The 24,374-nt window shown below is 39.4% G+C and overlaps 1 protein-coding gene across 7 annotated transcripts in view; it reads right to left on the minus strand.

Moving 5' to 3' along the window:
- Positions 1 to 24,374, minus strand: part of KDM4C (lysine demethylase 4C) — a 383,617-nt gene that overhangs the window by 41,087 nt on the left and 318,156 nt on the right. For 6 of the 7 annotated variants that reach the window (XR_004902186.1, XM_028507295.2, XM_036021648.1 and 3 more), the window contains one exon: positions 22,182 to 22,367. Coding sequence is in view for 6 of the 7 variants with exons in the window: in XM_028507295.2 (XP_028363096.1) it covers positions 22,182 to 22,367 (186 nt within the window). In the remaining variant the exon portion in view is untranslated. Of the gene's footprint in view, positions 1 to 20,573; positions 20,688 to 21,518; positions 21,526 to 22,181; positions 22,368 to 24,374 lie in introns of all 7 variants that reach the window. The other variant, XM_036021651.1, reaches the window with a different exon arrangement.

Consider the following 24,374-nt stretch of genomic DNA (forward strand, 5'->3'; position numbering starts at 1 on the left):
TTGAAATACAGTTCTCCTTCCCTGCTTTTTGAATAGAACATTTGTCTGATGTTTCCCCATGATTAGATCCAGCTTGTACCTTCCAGGCTAGACCACCACATAGGTGACGCTGTGTTCTCAGGATATCACATCTGGAAGCACATGATTGTTTGTCTGCCTCTGAATGGTGATGTGAGTTTTGATCCTGGTCAAAGTATGGTCCAATTTCTCCACTTTATAATTACCCCTTTTCTTTTACAACTAATAAATAATCTGTGAGAAAAACTTTCACATCATTCAAAAATCCTTTTCTTACACACTTCTGCTTGGATTTAGCACCTGTTGACGAGTCTTGTGTGATCCAACATTTACTATGTTGGTGGTGATGTGCTGCTTTTTCTTGCCCCAGCACTCCTTCCTTCCGCATTTACTAGTTGGCACCTGTCATTCCATAAGCAAGAGGTGCCTACTCTCCCCACATCCATCCACCCATTATTAGTATGAACTTAATAATTCTCCCCCATAATTGTCTATAATCAATAATTATTTTGGTGCTCAGATTATCCCAGATTTGGCCAATATACAAACCCTTTTCAAACTGTTTCCTGTGCTCTCACACACTTTTTTCTTTCTTTTTTTTTAAAAAGAAGCTTCTTACTTCCTGACCTAACAAGATGTTGGCATCTCTATGGGGGACATGGTTTGTTTTAGAGGAGGATGATATTAGAGACGAACATGGAGGTGCTTAGGTAGGCTTATTAGTAATTACTACAGAGATATCTTTGCTTCTTGACCCTTTGAAAAGACACAGCAAAAAAATGTATGCATGCATGTGCACTTACACATACATGCCCACAAATACATGCATAAATACATGTATGTATATGTTAGAGATCTTAAGTTCACAGTGAAATCCCTATTCATCCCCAGAGGGTTCTTTCTCACCTCCCCGCATCTGTACTTGCATAACCCTTGTTTCTCAGTGAGAACCTTGGCTTCAAGAACATTGACCCACTTACTCATTTGTTCTGTCTTAAAATACACCTAGTTACTTTGTGAAGACTTATAGGAGAGCTGAACTAATAGTTTTAAACTATAAAATGTAAAAGTAATCCATAAGACAGATCATTCCATTTTTAAATGAAACATTAAGGATAAAGTTCCATTATCAAATTGTGTTAACAGCTGGAAAGTCATGATGGGTCACATTGCTTCCCTAAGAACACAGTCCTGAGTTGTAGACTCCACTCCTTTGTTTGTTTGTTTGTTTCCACACCTTTTTTCACACATGTCCATAGCCTCCTGGAACAGCATGGCTAGGTATACACACCATGCTATGAAAGCAGAAGACTGTGGAATTAGGCTTTCTTTTGAAAATGCTTGGCAGAGCTGCTGGCTCACAGTAAATACTCCAGAAATGTTAGTTTGTTGTATTTTGGGGTTTCTGTATTTTGTGTTTTTGAGGATAAAGCTGCTGTTCTCCCTTCAAGAACTCCTGCAACCCCATTCCTGCCAGATGAGAGTCAGTAGTCAACATCTTATGCAGAAGGCTGCTCTCAAGCACTGGGTCCCTTTTACTCTCCAACTCCAAGTCTCATTCATGGATCTAATTCACTGGATGCCACAAGCTCTGACCCACTACAAAGGCACTGAATCAAGCACCTGGGAAGGTCCAGACTTTTGATAAATGGGCTCTGGAAGGCACAGTCTCACTGTCCCCAAGACACAACATCATTCTGACATGTCACTTATGCCTACAGAAAAAGCCAGGATTCACTAAATCCCAGTATTTTCCATCAGGGGAACTTAGATGTTACTGGGTTACAGTGCTGTCATTCAGAATCTTAGTTCTAGTGGAGGCCTTATATATTTCCCCCCTCTGAATTTAAAAAATGACTAAAACATCTTATAGGGGACAAATAAAATGCTATGTTTGATCTTTTCCTTCTAAAACTGATGAACACATGCCCAGTAAGTCATTAATTCACTAATGCCTTCAACAATCATTTGTGGCTAGCCAGTGGGCACAAAGCACTCTCCTGGTGTTGGAAACTCAAATATGTAAAAACCATAAAAACTTGATTCCTGTTCTCTAGTACAGGCTCACAACGGTATGTGCCATGAAGTCATTTTATAGGTGACATGACAGAAGACTAACGGGATATATTCCAGCATGCCATCTATGGCATGACTTTGTATTCATGGGCAGAATGAGGGGTGGAGGAAAATGAAGCACAGAGTGACTGGCATGAGCAAAGGCCCAGAGGCCAGAAACAGCCTGTTCTGTTCTAGGAACTGCAAGAGGTCCTGTTGCTGCTGCATGGGAGGTGAGGGGAGGACGTGGGAAGGAGGACAGGTTTTATGCCATCCTAAGGAATCTGGACATTATCCTGTGACCTTAAGGAAGCCACTGAGGTTTGGGTGCAGAAGAAAAACAAGCCATGTCTATATGGCTACAGGAGGAGAAGGGCCTGGTAGAGCTTACTGCAATGGTCCAGGGTGGAGAGGAGGGCCTAGAATAGTGAGAAAAGGACAGAAATGCTCATGATTTGGACAAGGAACAACTCCCAACAAACATGTTCCTAAGGTCTGCTACTTACAGAGTGAACTTGGCCATCTGGTTTCTCACATGCCTAACAAAAATAAAAGGATATTTTCCTCCTTGAAATCATTCCCCGGTGATAGCTGTATTGGTTGGGAAAATTTTCTGTGCCCTTAGGTGCAGTAAAGTGTGTAAACATTTTACCAAAGGATACAGTAGGAGACCTATAGTGGTTACAAGTATAAATATTGCATTTCACTATGATATTAGTTCCTTTCTGGATGTTATTAAAATTGGATTTACCATCTTAAGGAGACAGGGTGACTTAGATTTGAATTCTAAGCTCTGCTTCTTACTAGCTAGGTGATCTTGGGGATGTTACTTAATCTTTATCAGCCTCAGTTTGCTCATCTGCAGAAGGGACAATACTTACATGAAAGGTCTGCTGTGAAATAGGATACATAAAATACCTAGACACATGGGCAATTGGTTCTCAGCAAATGTCAAGTGGCTTCATTTTAGGAAATGAAGAACTACCCGGTTAACAAACCACATTACCCTCCTGTACTCAATAATTATCATGTCTGACTTCACAGCACCCTGATTTCACATGACAAGGCTCAACCCAGTCCCAAATCATCGTTGTCCTGCCCTTTACCTTGTCCACTTCTGACTTTAACTCTTGTCACAGCACATACTCATAGCTATGGTCCTGAGGAAGGAAGGCATAATGTGGTCTCCTCCCCTCACTGCCAAGGCTTCCAAAGTCTTTGTTTCTAACTTACTTAAAGGCCTGGCCTAATGTCACTTTCACAAACTTACCATGACAGGGCAAATCCATGGAACAGTGCCAAGACACATTTGTCTTTTTATCCACAGCATCTAGCAGGCTGTGTACAACACTGCTACTGAATAATGAATGAATGAACGATGAATCAATAAACAAAAAATATGAATGAATGAATTATGAGGATGGGTACAAACACATTTTCAAAATGGGAGAAACTTTGATTCATTCAGTTTAGAAAATGGCAAAGAAAAAAGGGAGTTTTAGGAAGATGTTCCTCTTTCTTGGGATTGGGAGGCATGTATGTGGGTAGGAAAAGGGAATAAAGAAGGTTTATGGTTAAATTCACAGGGTGTGAAAAGTGGAAGCAGCCAGTCAGGAAAAAGAAAAGTGACACAGACTTGACAGAGAAAAGGTTGTCTCCAGACCACAACCATTTTCTTCCTGCTTAGGACATGAAATTTATGCAAATTGACTGAATGGAAAGATGGTCAGCACCAAAATTAAATATACGGCGTTCATCTAAACAAATATTTTCATAAGCTTCAAGCATGATCTCATGAGAAATACCAAGAAAAACATTTTTTTACAATGCTATTTTGATAGGATTTCTGATTTATTTATTGTAAGAAAAAATTTATTGATAAGTATACTCCATAACTGATTATATATCCTCAAAATATTTCCTGTCAGAAAAGCCTGAGGATATTAAGAATGTCATTTCTGATCACAGAAGACAGATGCTGTACAAGGAGGCTCCATCAAATTAAAGAAATGGCTATAGTTCAGGCTAAGGTTGTGAAAGTCAAATTTTCTTGCACTAAGCAGAAATGAACAGTGTTGTTTTGAATACAACTTTTTTTAAAGAAAGGCTAAAATCAGTTTGAGATGCTGGGTATGTGAAAAAAAAAAAAAAGATGTTAAGATAATGTTCCACAAATTCCACAAAAGCATCAAAAAGTTCTTGAGAAACAATAACACACCTAGAGTTTCCAACACGAGTCCAAATACATGAAAACTAAAATTTTCCCAATAACTCTGTGAGACAGTTATTTTCATTAAATAAAGTCACTGAGGTACAAAGTCAAGTAACTTTCCCCAGGTCTTAGAGCTGGTGAGGGGCTGGTGGGGCCCAGAAACAGGTGTTCTCCCATCGTGAGCACCTCAGCAGCATCAGCCAAGAGAATAAATGTGGAAAGAAATCAGAGGAGAAATAAAACCAACCAGGAAATGAGGCTGATAGAATTCAAGTGGCTGCCTAAAGAACTTATATTTTCTTTTTCTCTCTTGTTAAACTATGATTTATTGAGTAACTACCTCCTCTGTTCTACATACCGTCTAAGAAAATTCTCATATAAAAATTCATTTAATCTCCCCAGTAAGTCACTGCATTGAAATAACAACTGAGATTTGGGGCCTATCTAGTGATGAAAAATGCAGAAATAATTGCATATACTCTCCATTTTCAGATATGCATGCACACAATATGTACGCACACTGCAGTAAATTGCAAAAATAGTTACCAATCTTCATTCTTCCATTTCCACATCCTTTGTAATTTGACTTTGCAGCCCCTCTGTCAAGAATTGAAGTCTATTTCCTAACCTCTGAATCTGAGTTAGCCTTGCAGCTTAGCATGCTTTGGCCAAAAGAATACCGCAGAAGTAACAGTGTGCTAATTCAAGACCTTTTGTTTAAAAGATTTGTATACTTCTGCTGTCTCTCCAGGGACCCTAGACTCTGTCATGTGAACAAACTAAAGTTACTCTGCTGGCATGTGAGACCACATTGACCAGAGTTGAGGTCCAAGACATGTAAGAGAATCCAGCCAAGAGAAGGCAAACTGTTCTGCAACTGACCACAGATGAATGAGGCAACAGCCTTGCAACAGAAGAACCACTCAGCTAAGCCCAGCCTAAATATGTCCAAGAGAATCATCAGCTAAAAAGCTGTCATTGTTTTAAGCCATTAAGTGCTGTGGTGGTGTCTGTCTCTCTCTCTCTCTCTCTCTCTCTCTCTCTCATGCACACACACAAATGATATATAAAATAAAACTGGGGAAAAATATACTAACTTGTAAACAATGTATAACTCTGGGCAATGGAATTGTATTTCTTTGATTCTTTATGTATTTTTCTGTACTTTCCATTATGTATTCCTTTAATTTGCTGGAAACATTAAATGTAACACAAATACAAGACTCCTTGCAAATTTCTAATTCTAGTAACAACCAATCCACAGTTAGACCTACTTAACTAAGATGACGAAAAAAGCTGAGCCAAATTACTTATAAGAAAAGACCATCTTCAACATTTATCTTTCAATTCAGCAACTATGATATAACAAGGACTTAAGAAAGTGAACACTTTGTAAAGTGGAATGATACATAAATTTTATTATAAAATTTCATCTAACTTTTATCACACATTTAGGCCAAATATGATGGAACAAAAAAGGACATCTTTATTTTGTTCTTAATCACTACTCATTCCTAAGACCTGCTGTTTCAGTCAAATGAATAGATTTTATTCTTAGGTTTGGGGCTGCACTCATTAAAAAAAAAAACCCTCATTAAGTCTTTTTGAGAATCATTACTCTATCTGTTCTTCCCATCAAACTAAGTCACTTTTAAAGGGCACCACCAATAATAAAATCCAATTGTTTAGATGTAAAAGGGTCTTCTCTCTACTGATACCATGTTGCCTTCAATCAGGGTGGGTTTAGAAATTAAATAGACCCTTATTACAAAGCTCTCCAACTTTCCAAAGACTCTAGCCAATGCTGAAATAAACTGCCACACTTCAGAGAAAAGATAACTAATCCTCAATGATTACAACCTGAGTAGGGAAAAAAGATGTTCCTAAAACATGCACTGGTTCATCAAAGGCACACCAAGACCTAACAATCTGACTCCAAAATATTTAAAAGCCAGTGTTGACAACATGGGATAAAAAAACAAAAAAACAACATCATTCCTTACTTGACAAGTACTCTACAGCAGTAACCTCTGAGACAGAGCCAAGAACCAACTGGCAAGCAATGCACAGAGGAAAAGCAATGCAAGGGTGGACATGGAGCAAAAAAGTGCCATTTAAATAAGCAGTTACTGAGTGCTTACTACAAGCAAGGCACATTGCTAGGAGCTAAAGATTAAAATAAACCAAGAGCATCCATTCTCTCAAATCCATTCCATGTCTGTTTCCTCAGCTCACAAGCAGAAGGGAAACAGACACAGCTGCAGGTATTAAGAGCACCCAGGTGGGGGCAGGTAGAGGCTCTCCAGAGAAGCCTTCACCACAGGGAACATCTGAACCAAGCCTGGAAGAGCTAGGAAGCCCACATGCACACACGCCAGGAAGGCCATTTGAGAGCAGAGTGTTGTGTGCTGAAAACCCCTTTGGTTACTTTGTGAGCCTGTGAACCCCTGTTCAGATTGATGTTTGTAAATGCATAAGATAAAGCACACAAGATTACAAAGGAACAAATTATACTGAAATAATATGGAAAAATAATATGGAAAAATAATTTGTGTTATAATACCTATGCTGCTGTAACAATGTATTAAGTACTAATATCTAGTGACAATGGCAACGTGATGACTACTGCGGGCAGAGTCACAAAACTGCTATTGCCATTACTTTGTGTATTGCCATACACAAAGCTGACAGGACTGTTCGGTTCCGACACTGTGTAGTGAAAGAAATTGTACTCCTTTTCTCACCCCTTGCCAGACAAATTTTTCTTGATACTAAGTTATAAAAAAGATTTTTATCATCTGGACTACTTAGAAGCATGGCAGTCAACCTTTTAACAACAGCCTTATAAAATTCACAATATTACCTATACAATGGTGCTTGTATGTACCATCTATAAAAGGACACAGGGAAATGAAACTCAAAGAAGACACCTCTGTGACAAGTTAATTTATAGAAGCTAAAATGGGTAATTCTGGGGTGACCTAAACTGACATAGGAATTTAACAAACACTGAGAATGGAATATGCACTGTGTTCTCAAATATCATTCCTCCCCAATGAGTTTCTGACAGAGCAGAGAGAGCAGTTAGTTCAAATATGACCTCTAAAGAGAGGGCTCAGAGGAAGAGAGTCCCGTGTGGTAGAAGGAAGGAAGATTCCTGTGCTTTAGCAAGACGAATCTTTTCTCATCTGAAACCTGGCAAGGTTGCCCTGTGTTCACACCTTGAAGGAGGGTCACCCAACATCTGACAACATGCACCATGGGCAGAGATGTCATCTAGGGAAAATTCATGACTGGGTTATCCATCTGTATGTTATTAAAGAGTGTAAATCCGAATAAAACAGTGTATACAGAGGCTCACAGAGCAAGCAAGGCAAGAGAGCTGAAGAAACAAAGCCAAGTAACTTATCCAATAAACAGACAAAATAAAAAGCACATTTCCATTTACATCCCGTGACCCCTTCAACTTCTCCAACTTTATTATTTCTCCCTAATTTGTGCAAATTAATAACCTGTGAGATATTATTGTAGTTTTTCAAGTATCCATCTTAAAATTCCTAGAGGGATTTGAGTAAATAAATTAATACAAACTCTTCTTCTTTTACCAAACTAATGCAGCAGAAGTCATTCATCTAAACCTGCCCTATAATAATGAAAGCTTTCTTTGTAAAATTACCAGAGCTAGGTAAAAACTGCCCAGAAAAACTTAAAGCCCTGGGGTTTCATGAAGAAATAATTGCTCTCACAGACAAATGTATATGCAGACTCATAAAAATGTCACAAGTATTTAATTTTCTTCATATCTGTTTGCTCATGTGTACTTCTATTTCTCATGGGTTTTTAAGTACAAACATATAATACAGTGGTAAGCAGTTTCCCAGCAGATTTAAGGTCTTATTCACTTTAACGTCTGTGGAAGCATAACTAATAAACTGCACAAGATACTGAGAAAAAAAAACTAATTCTTTTCCATTTGAGTCATGAGCTCACCTCAGAGGAAGTGGTCTTGTTTGGGAGGTAAATGAAGAGAACTGGAATGGGAGGACCATTTATAGATGCTTCACTGTGCTAATGTAGGGAGCTGTCGACAGGTAAGCACCTTCTGCTTTCTATTCTGTAGACTAAGCAACTGACTGCATAAAAAGCAGAGAGGAAAGCTCACATCAGACTGGAGGAGCTGGGGGACATGGCAGCATCCTACTGCTAAAATGGAAACTGATGTGAGCTCTTCCTAAGTCACGTTCAAGTTCGTTGGTTGTTAAGAGAATAAGTGAGGCCCTAGATGCCTGCCCCCAAAAGCTCTGACTTGGTTTTTGTATTTCAGGAACTTGTCAGTCTTCTTGTGTAGCAACAGTAAAATTTGGGGATAACTATAGCTTCAACAAATCTCAATCATTCATACTGGGTTATGTACATGTATAGAAATTAACAAACTGATTCTGAAATATATGTGAAAATGCAAAAGCCCTAAAATACTCAAAGAAATCTTGAAAAAATGTGGAAGAAATTACAATTTGGGGGAAATGAGGAAGAAAAGCACTTGTTCAATTATAACATAACACAACAATTATGTTTATCTGGATGAGACATTTTCAATAGAAGCAAGGGGCATAGGGTATTACTCTATGGTACTCTTGCCAATAATGATTTTTGAATCTCAATTACAGTTTATGAATGGAATAAAAATAGACAAAATATATGCAAAAGTTTTTTAAGGAAGGAAGCCCAAAGCAAAACAGACTAATTAAAAGTTTAACAGTTTTTCTGTGCCACCAAGAAGGAAGCCCAAGTAAATTATGAAATCATGTAAACAAAACAAAACCATAGTCTCAAGTTGGAAAAATGACTGTGAAAACAGTACAGTGTAAAGGAAAGGCCACGTGCTCTGGCTCCAATGACCTAGAAGTTCTATAACTTTTAATGATTATTGAACTTCTCTGAAGTGTCATTTCATCATCTAAAAAATGAATACAATCATAACACTGCCACATAAGGTTACTATGAGGCCCAAATGAGATAATGTACTATGTATAAAGCACTAAAAGCACTGTACAAATACTACCTATAATTACTATTTTTATTTATCTTATCTACTACCAATGAAGGTGGATGGTCACCTTGAACAAAAGAGAAAATCAGGGTGGAACAGGCCATTTGTGGTTCTATAAAGACATACTACTTTATATGAGCATGACAGAGAGAAAGATTGAGACTGGGCAAGCACAAGCTTTCTAGGTATCTTTCAAAATTTTAGGACAAATGGCCAAAGCAATAGTGGGAAAAAAGTCAGCCAAAGGCTCTCTATTGCCCATGACAACAGCAGCGGGAGTAGTGCAGATTCTGCCTAGCTAGCTCATCCTGTTACCAAAAGGGGATAAAGCCAAAAAGTCTTTCAAGTCCATTATTAATCAACCAAGCTAATCTCCGTCTGTCAGTCTATCTAGTGTTCATTAAAAGCATATATGTGCCTAGCACTAGGCTTGAAAGGGAAGTGTATGGGGTTCCTGTGGCCACAGGGAACGAAGGAAAAGAACTGAGAGACTCTGCAGCTAGCTATTACCCACTTCTTCCGGTTTCATGCCTGTAGCCCTCCTGTCCTCTCAACTAGCACCAAGGTTCATCTCTGTAAACCGTGCAGTTTCAGCAAAAGCCCCTTCTTAGTCTCTAGTACAGACACTGTTTTTTACCCTAAATGTGTGATAAAAAATGTGATAATAGATTTTAAGGTACAATTAAAAGTTGTTGAATGCAAGAGTTCACAAATTCTACATTTTCTTCTAATTCCTCAGAAATGTATGGGGAAAGATAGGCAAACTTGGCTAAAAGGCCCATTTAGTACCCAAGGAGGGAAAAGCAAAATGGGGGAAAACAACACAGGAGGATACCTGAGGCCCACAAAGAAGGGGGTTTCACTTCCCTCTGCCTCCTACCCAAGCAAGAGTGGAGTGCTAGGTTAACTCAGTAATGGCTGAAAGAAAAGTTAAAAACATTTTATTGAAAAATGTAGAAACAGGGGGACTTCTGGCCAAGATGGAGGTGTAGGTAGATGCACTGTGGCTCCTCGTACAACCAAGATAGGGACAACAACAATTTAGAAACAGAATAACCACCAGAACTGACAGAAAATTGAACTGTATGGAAGTCGGAGTTAAAATAGACATGTTCATCCAGACCGGTAGGAGGGACGGAGTCAGACAGACAGGTAGAAAGGGGTCGCTAAACACAGAGCACTGAGACCGGCATAAGGCATCTGGGGTGCCCAAGACAGCAGCAGGCAGACCCTGGGCACCGCAAGCAGCAGGTGGCAGACCCTGGGCGAGGGGTAGCAACCCACAGACCCAGCGAGGAGGTGATTGTGAAGCAAGGCACTGTGCATAAGGTGGCTGGCTGACCAGGCAGTCCCAGGGTCCCAGCACAGGGAAATAGAGCCTTGGGGCACTGATTGAAAACACGTGTGGGGGTTAAGGCGCAGGGAGAGATTCCCCGCCTCACAGGAGAGGTTGTTGGAAAGACCCACAGGGTGCACAAACCCACCCACATGGGAATTAGCACCAGAAAGGCCCAGTTTGCTTGGGGGAAGTAGGGGAAGGGACTGAAGTCCAACAGAAAGTGGAGCAAGTGCCATTGTTCCCTCTCGGACCCCACCCCCACATACAGTGTCGCGACCCAGAGACTGGGTTGACCCGCCCTGGTGAACACCTAAGGCTCCACCCCTCATACAGGTGCGACAAGACAAAAAAAAAGATGGCTGAAATATAAGAACAAATGAAAGCTCCAGAACCAATACTTTTAAGCAGCCAAGGGATAGCCAACCTATCAGATGCACAGTTCAAAGCACTAGTGATCAGGATGCTCACAGGATTGGTTGATTTTGGTCGCAAAGTAAATGAAAAAATGAAGGCTACAATAAGTGAAATGAAGAAAAATGCACAGAGAACCAATAGCGATGGAAAGAAAGCTGGGTCTCACATCAATGGAGTGAACCAGAAGGAAGAAAACAACACACAATCAGAAAAGAATGAAGAAATAAGAATTTTTTAAAAAATGAGGAGAGGCTTAGGAACCTCCAGGACATCTTTAAACATTCCAACATCCAAATTATAGGGGTACCAGAAGAGGAAGAGGAAGAGCAACAAGTAGAAAACTTCTTTGAACAAATAATAAAGGAGAACTTCTCCAATCTGGCAAAGGAAATAAACTTCCAGGAAGTTCAGGAAGCTCACAGAGTCCCAAACAAGCTGGACCCAAGGAGGATCACACCAAGGCACATCATAATTATATTACCCAAGATAAAAATGAAGGAGAGAATCCTAGAAGCAGCAAGAGATAAGGAGACAGTTACCTACAAAGAAGTTCCCATCAGACTGTCAGCTGATTTCTCAAAAGAGACTTTGCAGGCTAGAAGGGGCTGGAAAGAAGTATTCCAAGTCATGAAAGGCAAGGACCTACATCCAAGATTACTCTATCCAGCAAAGCTTTCACTTAGAATGGAAGGGTAGATCAAGTGCTTCTCAGATAAGGTCAAGTTAAAGGAGTTCATCATCGCCAAGCCCTTATTCTATGAAATGTTAAAGGGACTTATCTAAAAAAAAAGAAGATAAAAAGAAGATAAAAAACATGTATAGTAAAATGACAGCAAACTGACAATTATTAACAACCACACCTAAAACAAACAAAAAAAAACTAAGCAAACTACTTGAACAGGAACAGAACCACAGAAATGGAGATCACATGGAGGGTTAGCAACAGGGGAGTGGCAGGAGGAGAGAGGGGGAGAAGGTACAGAGAATAAGTAGCATAGACAATAGGTAGAAAATAGGCAGTGGGAGGGCAATAGTATGGGAAATGTAGAAGCTAAAGAACTTATGACACACGGACATGAACTAAAGGGGGGGAATGTGGGTGGGAGAGGGTGTGCAGGGTAGAGGGGAATGAAGGGAGTGTAATGGGACAACTGTAATAGCATAATCAATAAAATATATTTTTTAAAAATGTAGAAACAGGAATTTCTTATGCTTCTTCCAATATCACGCTCTTTAAGTTCACTGAACCACTACACCCAGTGCAGGACAAGAAGATAAGAGAGGATGCATAATACCTCACAATGAAAACAAGCCAACTTCAGATAAGGAATGGACAATAAATGCCCATTTTACCAGAAAAGGAAAGAAGGACTGACCTGCATGTGAGATATGTGTTAGAGCCCAAGATGGCTAACAATATTCTGTGAATGGGCAGGACAAAGGAGCTGGGATACCCTTTGGCTGACTGGCTTCCCACCAAGAGGCCTCAGGAGGCCTTCCTAGTTAATCCAGAGTTTTATAAATCACATTTGTTGAGTATGGTCATATAATGTTGACCTAGAGAATGGCCTTTTACATAGACATGTTGGAACTTATTTAATTGCTTCCAATTAACAGCTTTAAAAAGCTACACTTTCATTACATTTTATATCTATGGAATTCATTATGACTATGGCATCTAGTTATTGTTTTCTATGTGAGGTTTACAAAATCCTGCTTCTTATGCTTTCCAAGATGTTGGAATGTCAAATACCCAACATCCTTTGCTGTTGTAAGTCTGTTGACACCTTCCATTTATATTTTTCATTGTATTCATGGTGCTTGGTTCTAATACCAATGTTAAAATATGGGATTAGTGTCACTACTTAATTTTCCTAACAAGCTATCAGACAAAACCACACGGCTTAATTATTTTTTTTTTTAGAAAAGGATATAATTTGCTGAAAAGCTTAAAATTTCCTGGGAACTGAGAAATATTAATGCTATAAAAAGTGAGCAAGCATTTTACACAGAAACACACTTTACTTATGAAAAAAATGTAACTAGATAAGTGGCCCTTGGAGTGGAAGATTTGATTTCCCTCAGTATGTGTGGTCCTTATGTTGCCAAGCACCAACTGTGCCTTATTAATATTCCTTACGCAGTTGGCCCCTCACAGTGGAACCCTAGGTTTGCTGACTGGTTCTGGTTCCATGAGCACTTCATGGTGGGAATAATAAAGCCAAGTGGGAAACACACCATTGCCAAGTTTCTCTTGGGAATTCTGAGTTTGCTCTTGTGATAAAAACCAAACACCTGCACCAAGATGCAGATTTCTCTTAAAATTTTGGTTTAAAAATCAGGATTAATTTGAAGTCTTAGAGGGCCAGAATAAAAAGTTCAGGTAAAATAGTCTACATTTTGTATAATATGTTACACATTTATATTATATTATTAAATATAATATATAATATACATTTGAAATAATGTCCTTTTACTCAACCAGGTTAAAGGATAAGAAATCAGAGTCTGGTGAAAGGCTGTATTTAAAGGTAGAGATATGGTTCTGAGCCACCTGAGAACTGACTGTTCGCTGCTCCTATAAATAGGTATGTGGCCTTGCTGACCTTGAGTCTGATTCAAGAGTCAACTACTTACAAAAGTTTCTTAGTGGAAATGCCCAGACAGTTAAGAGTAAATTTTTTCCAGAATGGAGGTGTATACCCCTAATTTAGAGCCAAGAGTCTAATACCAAAATACAGCTTTTGTTCAGTACCAGCCATGGCCCACCCAGTGCAGACATTGCCTCAACTGGAGAGTCCACCAGGGAACAATGGGCAGGAGAAGGGCCACTCAGCCTCTGCCTCTGCCCTGCCTGCACAGTCTCCACCTGCTGATCCGTTTCTGTATCCTGGGCTGATTAAATTGGAATCTGCAATGGAGGCATCTGTTTTCTCTTCCCACAAATTCAAACCCCTCTTGAAATACTTTAGCATCAGAAATGGGCCTGGAAACACTGCAGCTGGTACCCAATGGGGACTGGTACAAAGACTCTTACCAAGAGGCCAGACTTTGAAAGGAATCTTTCAAAGATGTAAGGACAGAAGAGGGGACTGAAGATGGCTCAACGGAAGCAAAAGATCCCCTGGCTTGGGATTGTGAGGTCACTGTGGGGAACTTGTGGGGACAGTGTAATGGAACTTTTCCTATATGCCTCACAGCCAGGTCCTGTGAATAAACAGCAGGCCCAGCAGAAGGCAGGACGGCCTGCAGTGAGACTCCCTGGCTCCAACTTCACTAGCTAAAAAAGCAAGAATTGGGTCCCTAAAGGAAACTAAACCCAGGTCACGGGGATGTGTTGTGGATCCACTCAATCTGTGTTCTACTGACACAAAGCATGGAGGGAAAGGCCCTGTGCTCACTGCCCTGCCTGTGGAAATGGCTACAGGAGAAGAAAAAAAATGAAAATGAGCCCTGGTCAGTGTGGCTCAGTTGGCTGGAGCATTGTCTAGTAAACAAAATGTTGAGGGTTCGATTCCCAGTCAGAGCACGAAACTACAACGTGGGTTCAATTCCCAGGCTGGGTGTATAACATCCCAGTCTGGGTGCATATGGGAGGCAATTAATCAATGTTTCTCTCCCTTCCTCTCTCTCTAAAAAGCAATGAAAAAAATTTCCTCAAGTGAGGATAAAAAAAAAGAAGAAGAAAGAAAAACAAGAGGTATTAGAGTACATAAGTGTGAAATGGAATACACTTAATTAACTTAATAAAATTAAGACAAATGCTGTCTTCACTGGGTTTACCTGATAAAGTGAGAAAGGGAAAGACTGGTTCCAATGTAAATGTTCTAAAACGTCTGTGCTAAAATATTCCTCCTCCCAGGCAAACCAGGCCTTAACATTTTACCATTTGGGACAAGTGGATTGAGGTCTCAACAAAACACTTTTATTGATGAAAGGGTGAGGGAATTCTCTCTCTCTTTTTAAATGTATGTTTAATTTAAGAAGATTGATCAGATTCAGGCCTGAGTCACTGTATTTTTTAAAAATTCTTACTAAGAATTTTTTACCCTAGACCTTTGCTTTGATCATAATTCTCCATTTCTCAATATCAGTGCAAATTCATAGGGTATTTGGAAAATAATTTATGTAGATGAAACAAACCATATACAAGTAACAGATAAATAAACACAAGTCTGAGAAGAGTACAGTTGGTCATAACACACTTCACTGAACAGGATGGAAGTTAGCAAAATCCGAATTGTTATAGAAATAATAACTACCACCAAAACAATTCCAATGCCAGCAAAATACAAAGAAGCTGGGACCTGGGAGACAGAAAGAGTGTTTGTGGAAATGACACCATCCATTATCATTTTTATATGAGTGTTAGCTAAAATCTGATTCTCTTTCTTAAAAGGATAGAAGAGAAACTAAAAGGGGACAGATTCAAACCATGGGATTAAGCTCCAAACTAAAGGAGATAAACTGAAAAAACAAGAAAGGATGGATTCATCCCATAGCTGCATTTTATGTGTCAACCCTGTTGAAGCCAAAGGAAGGTCGCTGGCATTAGAAAGCCACAGAGAAAGCAGAATGAAACTCCTAAATGTGATTAGTTCTCAATTATCTGGTTGTTTTGTAGAGATTTCCCTCTCTCTCCCTGCTCCCCACATCTGATTAGTTACTAAAGCCTGTGAGCCCACCTCCAACAAGTTTCTAGAAGCAAGGTGCTTGTCTTCACCCCTGATATGGCCACTGGAGAAATCCAGTTCCCCTCCATCTATCACCTGCCTGAGAGCATAGCCTCTTAACTAGTGTTCCCATGTCTACTCAGTCCCTTCTGCTGTGCAACCAGCCTTCACTCAGTCTCAAGAAAGAAAGTCTTACCACTGCCCTGCACATACACACCTCCTGTGGTAGATCCTTAATTATGGGATAAACTAGAACTTTATTAAGCCTTGCCTACAGCAGTGTGGCAGGAATCAAGAGAATACCCGGAGGCAAAAGAATGAGGAGAACTCATTCAAGTAGCTATGTCAGGTTGAGAAACTCTTGAAAGACAACTGACTAGTTTTTCCTGCCTGGTCTCTGCACTGTCCCTTGTGTGTGTGGGTAGGCACATATTTGTATGTGAGACAGCAGCTGGGTAGCCTATGTTTATGCCAAATCAAGGGGTGGGCCAAGTATCTGTGGATCTTGCTTCTGGTGGGGGGGGGCTCCTCCTCACCATGGCCCATCTCCTTTAGAGAAAAAAAAAAAATCTTCTAGCCAAACATTTCATCCCCCTAAATTCATCCTTGTTTTGACAAGCTTATTTACCTAACTTGGAGAAAAAGGAGGAATTTGTCATTTTAATTTGCAGACATAAAACATAGGGGCATTCTACTGCACAAAAACGTTCACTCTCTGATTACCTAACTGACTTCCCGGCCACAATGCCCCTACCAGCACTCTCTCTGATCCCTCCATAATCCTGACATGTCCTAGACCCCAGCCATCCTGAATTCATCGATCTCTCCACATAAACAGCCCTTTGCAAAAGTTCATGCACATAGATTCCCTCTACTTGGAACATCATTACTACTCTTAATCAACAAATTCAAACTCTCCCTTCATAACCAACACAAATGTTACCTCCTCTGAGAATTCTACCTGACTGCCCCCAACAGAATTAGAGGCTTCCTTCGTTGGGCTCCCAAAACATTTTATTCATATCTTTATTTAACTTCTCTTATTATGGTAATAGATTACAGCAGCTAAGAGTCTGGGCTCTGAGTTAGATTGCCTGGTTTTGAGTCCACACAGTTTAAGTGTGACAGGAGCAGCATGGAGAAGATTAGTCAACTGGTGCCCGTAAAAAGGTTAAATAATAGAAAGTAGAGCTAAGCAAAGTCCTACCTACTGCTGTAAATTAACTAAACACTGCCTGATTACAAAAACATAATCCTGTGACCACCCATCATGGATCCAAGAGGCACCATACAGTAAAATGCAACACACGCACCTATGGTGAAATGTAGTTTTGGTTTTCAAACCCAAATGCTTAATGGAACCACCTAGGTTAAAAGTCATAAACCAGAGTCAGGGGTAGACTTTGGTAAAACAGGCTTTCTAGAATTCTAGAAAGCTGGAGGGAGCTATTTCTCAGGTACCCATTTGGGAAATAAGTCTACTTTCTTCCCACAGTAGAGCAACTGGTCTTGTTGACCTTGATTGACTCTGGCTTAAGAACTGGGCCAGTTTACTAAATGAAAAGAATGGTTATGTTTTCCTGAATGAGTCTTGAGTATAAAAGCAAACATGTACCTTCTATTTCAGGTCTGGCAGGACTCTACACACAGGCAACTGCATATACTCATTAAATTAACAGGGTGCAGAGAAAAGTTTTGTTATGATAGGATGCATTCACTTCCACCCTTTGTGGTCAACCCATTTCTGCTACTTCTCTAAATCCTTGGCTAATTAAGTGGGAATTTACAGCAGGAGTGAGTGTTTGGGGTCTCTTAATTCACAAAAACCTGAAACAAAGCAGACTCTTTGTAATAAATGAATTCACATAAATCATTGATTTCTTAGTTTTTTGTCATTATGTATTTTCTCAATAACTGCTAATGAAAGTGTAATAGGATATACAATATTTTCCTATTGTAAGAACTGCTATTTTAGGACTTAAAATTTAGGGGCCTTGATCATCCATTGTTTGCATGTTGGCGAGGTGAGAGTGGTTCCTGCATACCAAGGAAAGGTTTTATGAAGTTAGTGATGACAGGCATCCCGCCCCATTACCACTCAAAGGTTTGCTGTTGGTAGGGGCACAGATTAACCAAAAAAGCTGTCTTGTTCTGAGCCCTTCACCAGATCCTGTGCATGTGGGTGTGCCTTCCTGTCCTGAGTCATGCATACTGATGGCAGGGAAGGAGTTGTATTGAAGCTTGTCTGGGAGCTGATCTGAATACGGAAAGGCTGGGTAAAAGAACTTAGTAAGTGCTAAGCAAGGACTCAAGTTCTATTACTAAGACAAGTGCCAGATTAGAACAGGAAGAATGGATAGAGGGGCAGAATTACCAGATATTATATAAGAGAACCTTCCAGAGTTCAAGGCACCAGTACAGAAGCCACTATAACCACTACTATCCACACCAACCACACTGCCTTGAAATAAAGTGCACAGTAAAACATCTAACACACATTTGACATAAAAATGCTCAATAAATATTAGTTTTCTTTCTTTCCCACTAATCTCATTCCCTAGCATTAAAAATTTTTCAACAAATTTATACCATATAGCTTCTATGGATGGCCAAGTACTAGTTCCTGAAATAAAAGGACAGAATACCAGTTAACCTAGTTAAAATAATGATCTAGTTAAACATAATCTAGTTAAAATCAGGTTGAACAAAAAATAAACAAAGTAGCAGGAAAAGGACTAAACTAAGGTGTTTTCTCTATACAAGTTTTTCTTCTGTTTTGAATAGGTGTCTGTGTCCATGTTAAAAGCCACAACTTAGGAACTATGAAGGGAACTAATAACTCAAATATCATTTTTCCAAGAGAACAGTATGAAAATAAAAAACAGGCTATCATCATCACAATGAATTATTGCAGAAAGTGCAAGTGATTGTGGTGCTCCTATTCTGCATATGTGGAATGATCTAAACTAATACGAAGGCTTTTCGAAATAATTTGCTTGGGAAAAAGTCTGCGTATGGCATCTTTCTAATCTCCGTTTCCCTTGGTAATCCAGCGTCCCTTCCATTGGACACCTGTCTAGTTTACTCAGGTGTGAGGAGATCAGACACCTGTGGTGTCTGAACTCTGCAAGAAGTATATTAATTTATGAGTAGCTCATTGCTTGGTTTGGAGCAGGAAAATGTTTCCAAGCTCCCAGTTTCTAAGCCATTTTACTGCTCATTGTGTTCTCCTTTCTCTTCCTTACAAGCATCTCTGCAGCATTCAGATTAATGGGGTAGGAATAAATTCAACTAAACATTCAGAAATAGAGCCAGGAAACAGGTCACACTAGGTCATAGCAAAGGGTGGTCGAGTACTACGCTATCCACACAAACACATGTGTGTATACACACATGCACACACAAATAAAACCTTACATTTGAAAGACAGCAGGTGCCAGTCAAAAAACATATTTGACAAAAACACTGAAAAACATATACTAAAATTTAGATTAAAATAACAGGGATAAGCCATGTACTTTCTGTTACATACGCCTTTCTATCTTTAAGAATTTGAAAACTACCTATTTTTTAAAAAGTAGTATCTTTTTAATTACAGAATGTGCTTATTATTTGATGAAAGAATGCATGATAATAAATTAGATGAAATTTTATAACATTATGCATGATTACAATTTTCCACCAAAGCTCAATAATGTTTAATAAGCTAATATATTTCAAATAATTTGTGGCATTAAAGAAAGTAGAGTTTGCCTTTAAAATGGTCCTTTTTGATGCAAAATGTAAAAAATTAGAAGAAACAAAAAATAAGGGAAACAAAAACCAAGAGTGAGTAAAAATGGAGATCCTGTGGAGGTAACTGTAGCTTTAGACTTCATTTCACCTAAACTGTACAGGCATCCTCTATTCTGGAAAAAGGGTTAGGCTGCCAAGTTAGCTTGATGTTAATAGTGCTCACTGCTATGATTCAGCAACTGCTCATGACTCCCAAAAAACCAAGGTATGGTTGAGAACATAGACAAAGTACAGCTCTGACTAGAGGGAGCACACCTCCTAGCATTCACAATTTACACAAAAAGAAATACTTGAGTGAATCTGAACTTCCTTATGCTTGAAAAGGAAAGAACACTGAATGTAATCATAATGCTCTTCACCCGAATTGCTAGAGTCTATGCCTCTGGTTAGCTGTCAAACACTTTGGAGAGGAACCCATACTTGGAGTCTAATGGAGGAATATTGGATAAGTAAAGTTAATGGGAATAGATTTTCAACTATCTAATGCTCATAGTGCTTCCCACTAGAAAACTTTGCAAAGGCAATTTAGAAACATTAATTTTTTCCCTCATAAGAAAAAACTGCCACATGAAATGTTATAAATTATATGTTGTTTTCCCTACCCTTACAAAGTACACCAAGCTTAAAGGGAAGAACAGAGAAGCTTCTAAATCACCTCAAAATCAAATATTTTGTTTTTCATCATCATTTATGAAACACTTTAGTAACATAAACCTAGTTGAACCACACACATCATACTTAAAAGGAACGGGGTCCTGATTAAACACCTGCATCTCTTTAATAGCAACATCAATATAATCATTAATAACCACAGAGCTTAGGAATATTAAAATGGCAACGTATGATCCCAAGCACAGGTGAACACCTCTAGCACCATTCAAGGTTTGAGGCTTGGAATTCAACAAGTAGCAGGGTATGGGCTGAAAAGAAATTCCAGCACCTGCCGCTCATTAACTGATTCTGTTTGGGCAAGGAACTGAACCGTCTCTGAATTTAGGTGTCTTATCCCTTAAGCAGAAATATTACTCATGTGTCCCATTTCACACAGGATTGTATCAGCAAAGCCAGCAGCAGTAGTCGTAAAAAGAGAAAGCAGTGTTACAGCTTTCATTTTCTGAGGCTTACTCTGTGCTGTGGATGAAAAACACATGGTGAAGTAGGCATGTCATTGTTTGTAGGAGGAAGCCGCAGCTCAGAGATACGAACTTGCACAAGGCTGCACATGTGTTACTACTGGCACAATCTAAGTGTGAACACCAAATACTCTGACTCCAGAGGTCATGGCCTCCTTCACATCCCAACCACATGACAGCTAATGAGGTAATGCTCCTGACTGAACATTGTAAATGGCAAAGCACCAGTGACACAATGTGTTAATACTAGAACATTTTTAAAATTGCTAAAATGTATTTTCTGCTGAATACATAATACTAGTCTTAGCAAGAGCCCATGAACTCAAGGAACTACAAAGAAAGCACAAATAAATATGTGGCTTTGACCTAAAACAATGGAAAATAGTTTTAAGATAGATGAGACAGTGACATCATTTTGTACATTTTCACATTCACACACAACTGCAGAGTCCCAACCCACAAGCATCAAGTATTTCTCAAGATACCTGTGGAAGTTGCTGGAATCACTAAAAAGCTGGGAGATTTGTTGTGTATGGGTCATGGCCCCCCCAAGTCCACACTGACAACTTGGCAAGCTACTCACAGGAGGTTATTAGAGACATAGGACAAGCATTTAGGCTGCAAATAGTCTGTGGCCAAGCCTCCCAGGGATAACAAAGGGCAGCAAGTGAGTGAAGCTGAGCGTCGATATAATGTTTTAGTCTCCTCACTGGCAGCCAAAAACAATTACCATGAATTGGAAAGCTAACAAAAGCATAACAACCATCTCTACACTGTCATAATATTTTTAAGCAATTAAAATAGAGGAAAGATTCCATTCACTCAGGACAGGTAAACTGAATTACAGTTAAGTTCACATGCTATTTGGTTGCAAACACTCTTTTCCCAAACATAGGGAATCGCTCATCTTTTATAGGTCCTGAGTGGCAGAAAAAACTGGTATCTATACTTCTCTTCAACATTTCTGCTTTTCTGCATTGCCCCCACTCCTCTCAGGGCCTCCATACTTCCCCTAGTTTATTCCATCTTGGACTTCTGCACAACCACACCCTTTTGTTTCACTATGTTACTCTCTTTGCTTTTTCTAGAAGGGATGAAATAAAACCCAAGGCCATAGTGCACAGCTGTGTACATTAAACACTGCATAATCTCAGGTGGTACTTGCACATCACTCCCTCCCAGACACGGTCTCCCCATCACCCTGGCTATGTGCAGTGCACAATCTGCAAAACCACACTCAGTAGCCATATACAAATCCAAAACTAGAAGAGGCAACGCCATTATATTTTTTCATTCACTCATGCAACTCAAGAAATATTTATTGTGTCTAACACATGCCAGACACTGATGGGTCCTGTGCAAACAACAAGTCAAAATATTGTATAATCCCTGCCCTCAAGAAACCCACACCTCAAGTCTAGACATGTCAACAATGAGTAACATGAGGAAATTCACACAGTCTTAGAATCAGGGAAGGGAGAGAAGACCTTACCACATTTGGGTTGGCCTTATGCCGAAAACACGTGATGTTCACCACGTATGGCCAATCGTCAGGCTCCATCAGCACTCCAGCAGCATGAGCACATGTGACGTGGAATGAGGCTGGGCAGCGGCCATAGGAACACTGGATGCAGGCTCCAGAGATCTTCTTAACCCGGTGTCTACAGAAGATGCATTTCTGGAGGGTTAAAACATAGAAAAGCATCAATTCGAACTCTATAATAAAACAAGTTTCCACACTTCCCAGAATAATAGCTATTACAGATGATGAAAACTCATTATTATATCAACAAGTCCTGATCCTCCAGGGGCCCAAGGAGTGAGAGTAACTATGGCAATATAAGCTACATACTTTTAAGAACCACATACTTTAAAAAACCACACCCTTTTGCACATGGTTCTCCAGGCCTAAGGAATAGGTTCTCCAAAGCAGAGGAAAAGGCCCAAGGGTGCACCCATGAATGCTGAAGCTACTTCTCCTTTACTTCCTGCATAGCAGGCCTTTCTGTACAACAAGAGATAGAATATGGATTTGGAGGACAGGCACATACTTGCCTAAATTAGATGAGGTCTTCAAAAATACCCAAATAGCACACAGATGGACTAAGTTTTCCATTTGCAAGAAAATATAAAAGTGTTAAATGGTGCAATGTGGAAACTAGGGGTTCAAGTGTTTAATAATCCAAATCTGAACTCTTCATGACTGACACAAAAATATGCCTCCCAAAGTGAGAAAATTGAAAATCATCCCAAAGGGCATAATTTTGCTGAGTATCTATAGCTGACTATGCCTGAGGAAGAAAGAATGAAAATAAAAACAGCAATAATGATTACCACAATCTGAAAATTAAATTGCATACAATTAGCACTAAACATCATCAGTACAATTGTTATGGGAGATGGGAAAAATAAAACAGCTTCACTAAATATAAGATTTGTGAACTAATACTTGAGGGTTAGGGAAAAACATAGTTGTAGAACAACATAGGTTAGGTTCAGAAAGAAGACATAGAATGATCAAAAAGCTTGACTTTTTATTCCTAAGGATAAAAAAGGTCTGTAGTCTGGTCAAATGCTGGTGCAACTGCTCTTCTTTTATGGCTACATTTTCCTTCCCAAGACCAAAAAAAATAGTAATTAGAAAAAAGGTACTTAAACTCAGTGCATTTGGGGGCTGTAGTATTTTAACACAGACCTGCAAGAATCAATGTGCACTTAACTTCTAATTCTCCTTTGTCTTCACATCTAATCATTTGCCTCAGTCTTACAGATTCTGTACCTTAATCTTGCTCTGATCTCTCCCTAACCCATCTATACCAACTGCCACTGCCTCTGTTTCTGCCCAGTGTCTTGCCCAGAATAGTAATGGCCTCCTAACTGGCACCTCTGTCTTTCATTTCCTTTCAATTCATTTTCTCCAGACCTGCCAGAGTGATGTCTTTATAACATAAATACTATGTCACCACCTGTTTAATGTCCCTCAAAGGCTTCTCCTTATCTCCAAGATGTTCTAGAAAAAAAGGAACAGCATGGGATGGAAGAGGAAAGCTTATAAAAGGTCCTTCATGGCCCATCTGAGCAGTATTATCTCTCACTAGTCCCCGTAAGTGTCCTACATCCTGGGCATTTATCTGATCTTCATATACAAGTACATCTGAATTTAAGGTACAATTAAGTATTTGTAAGTGTCTGTAGGGGGGAGGGAAGGATGTGGCTTAGCTAATTAAGTAATTACAGAATGAGAGAACATACCATAGAACTAAAACAAGACCCCATTATAATCTGAATAAAAGCACTATTTAGTATCTTATCTTGATATCTTGTCAGTATCAGTTTCAACACATTCGTGGTAATTCTTGGTATGTTGGCATCTTTTTGAAAATTCTAATCATCTGAAATGTGATGACAGATATAATAGTAAAGCTCATATCAGGAGCCCCAGGCATCATCATACAATCTTTTAAGAGCCTAATCATACTCTTAGAGGTCAGCATTTGAATAACTTAGATATTAACAGATGTATCAAAGGACAACTTGTTTCCTATTTTCTTAATTAAATAGGGCTTTTTAAGAGTGGGAAAGAGTACTATGATGTAACTAATTAAAGAATTAGTTAACTCTCAGCCTTCTCCACCATTAATTTCCTCATTAAACAGAGGCCCTCCAGAAAGGGCGAAAGAGACAG

The sequence above is a fragment of the Phyllostomus discolor genome, chromosome 3 (genome assembly GCF_004126475.2).
Source record: "Phyllostomus discolor isolate MPI-MPIP mPhyDis1 chromosome 3, mPhyDis1.pri.v3, whole genome shotgun sequence".
Classification (NCBI taxonomy): Eukaryota; Metazoa; Chordata; class Mammalia; order Chiroptera; family Phyllostomidae; genus Phyllostomus; species Phyllostomus discolor.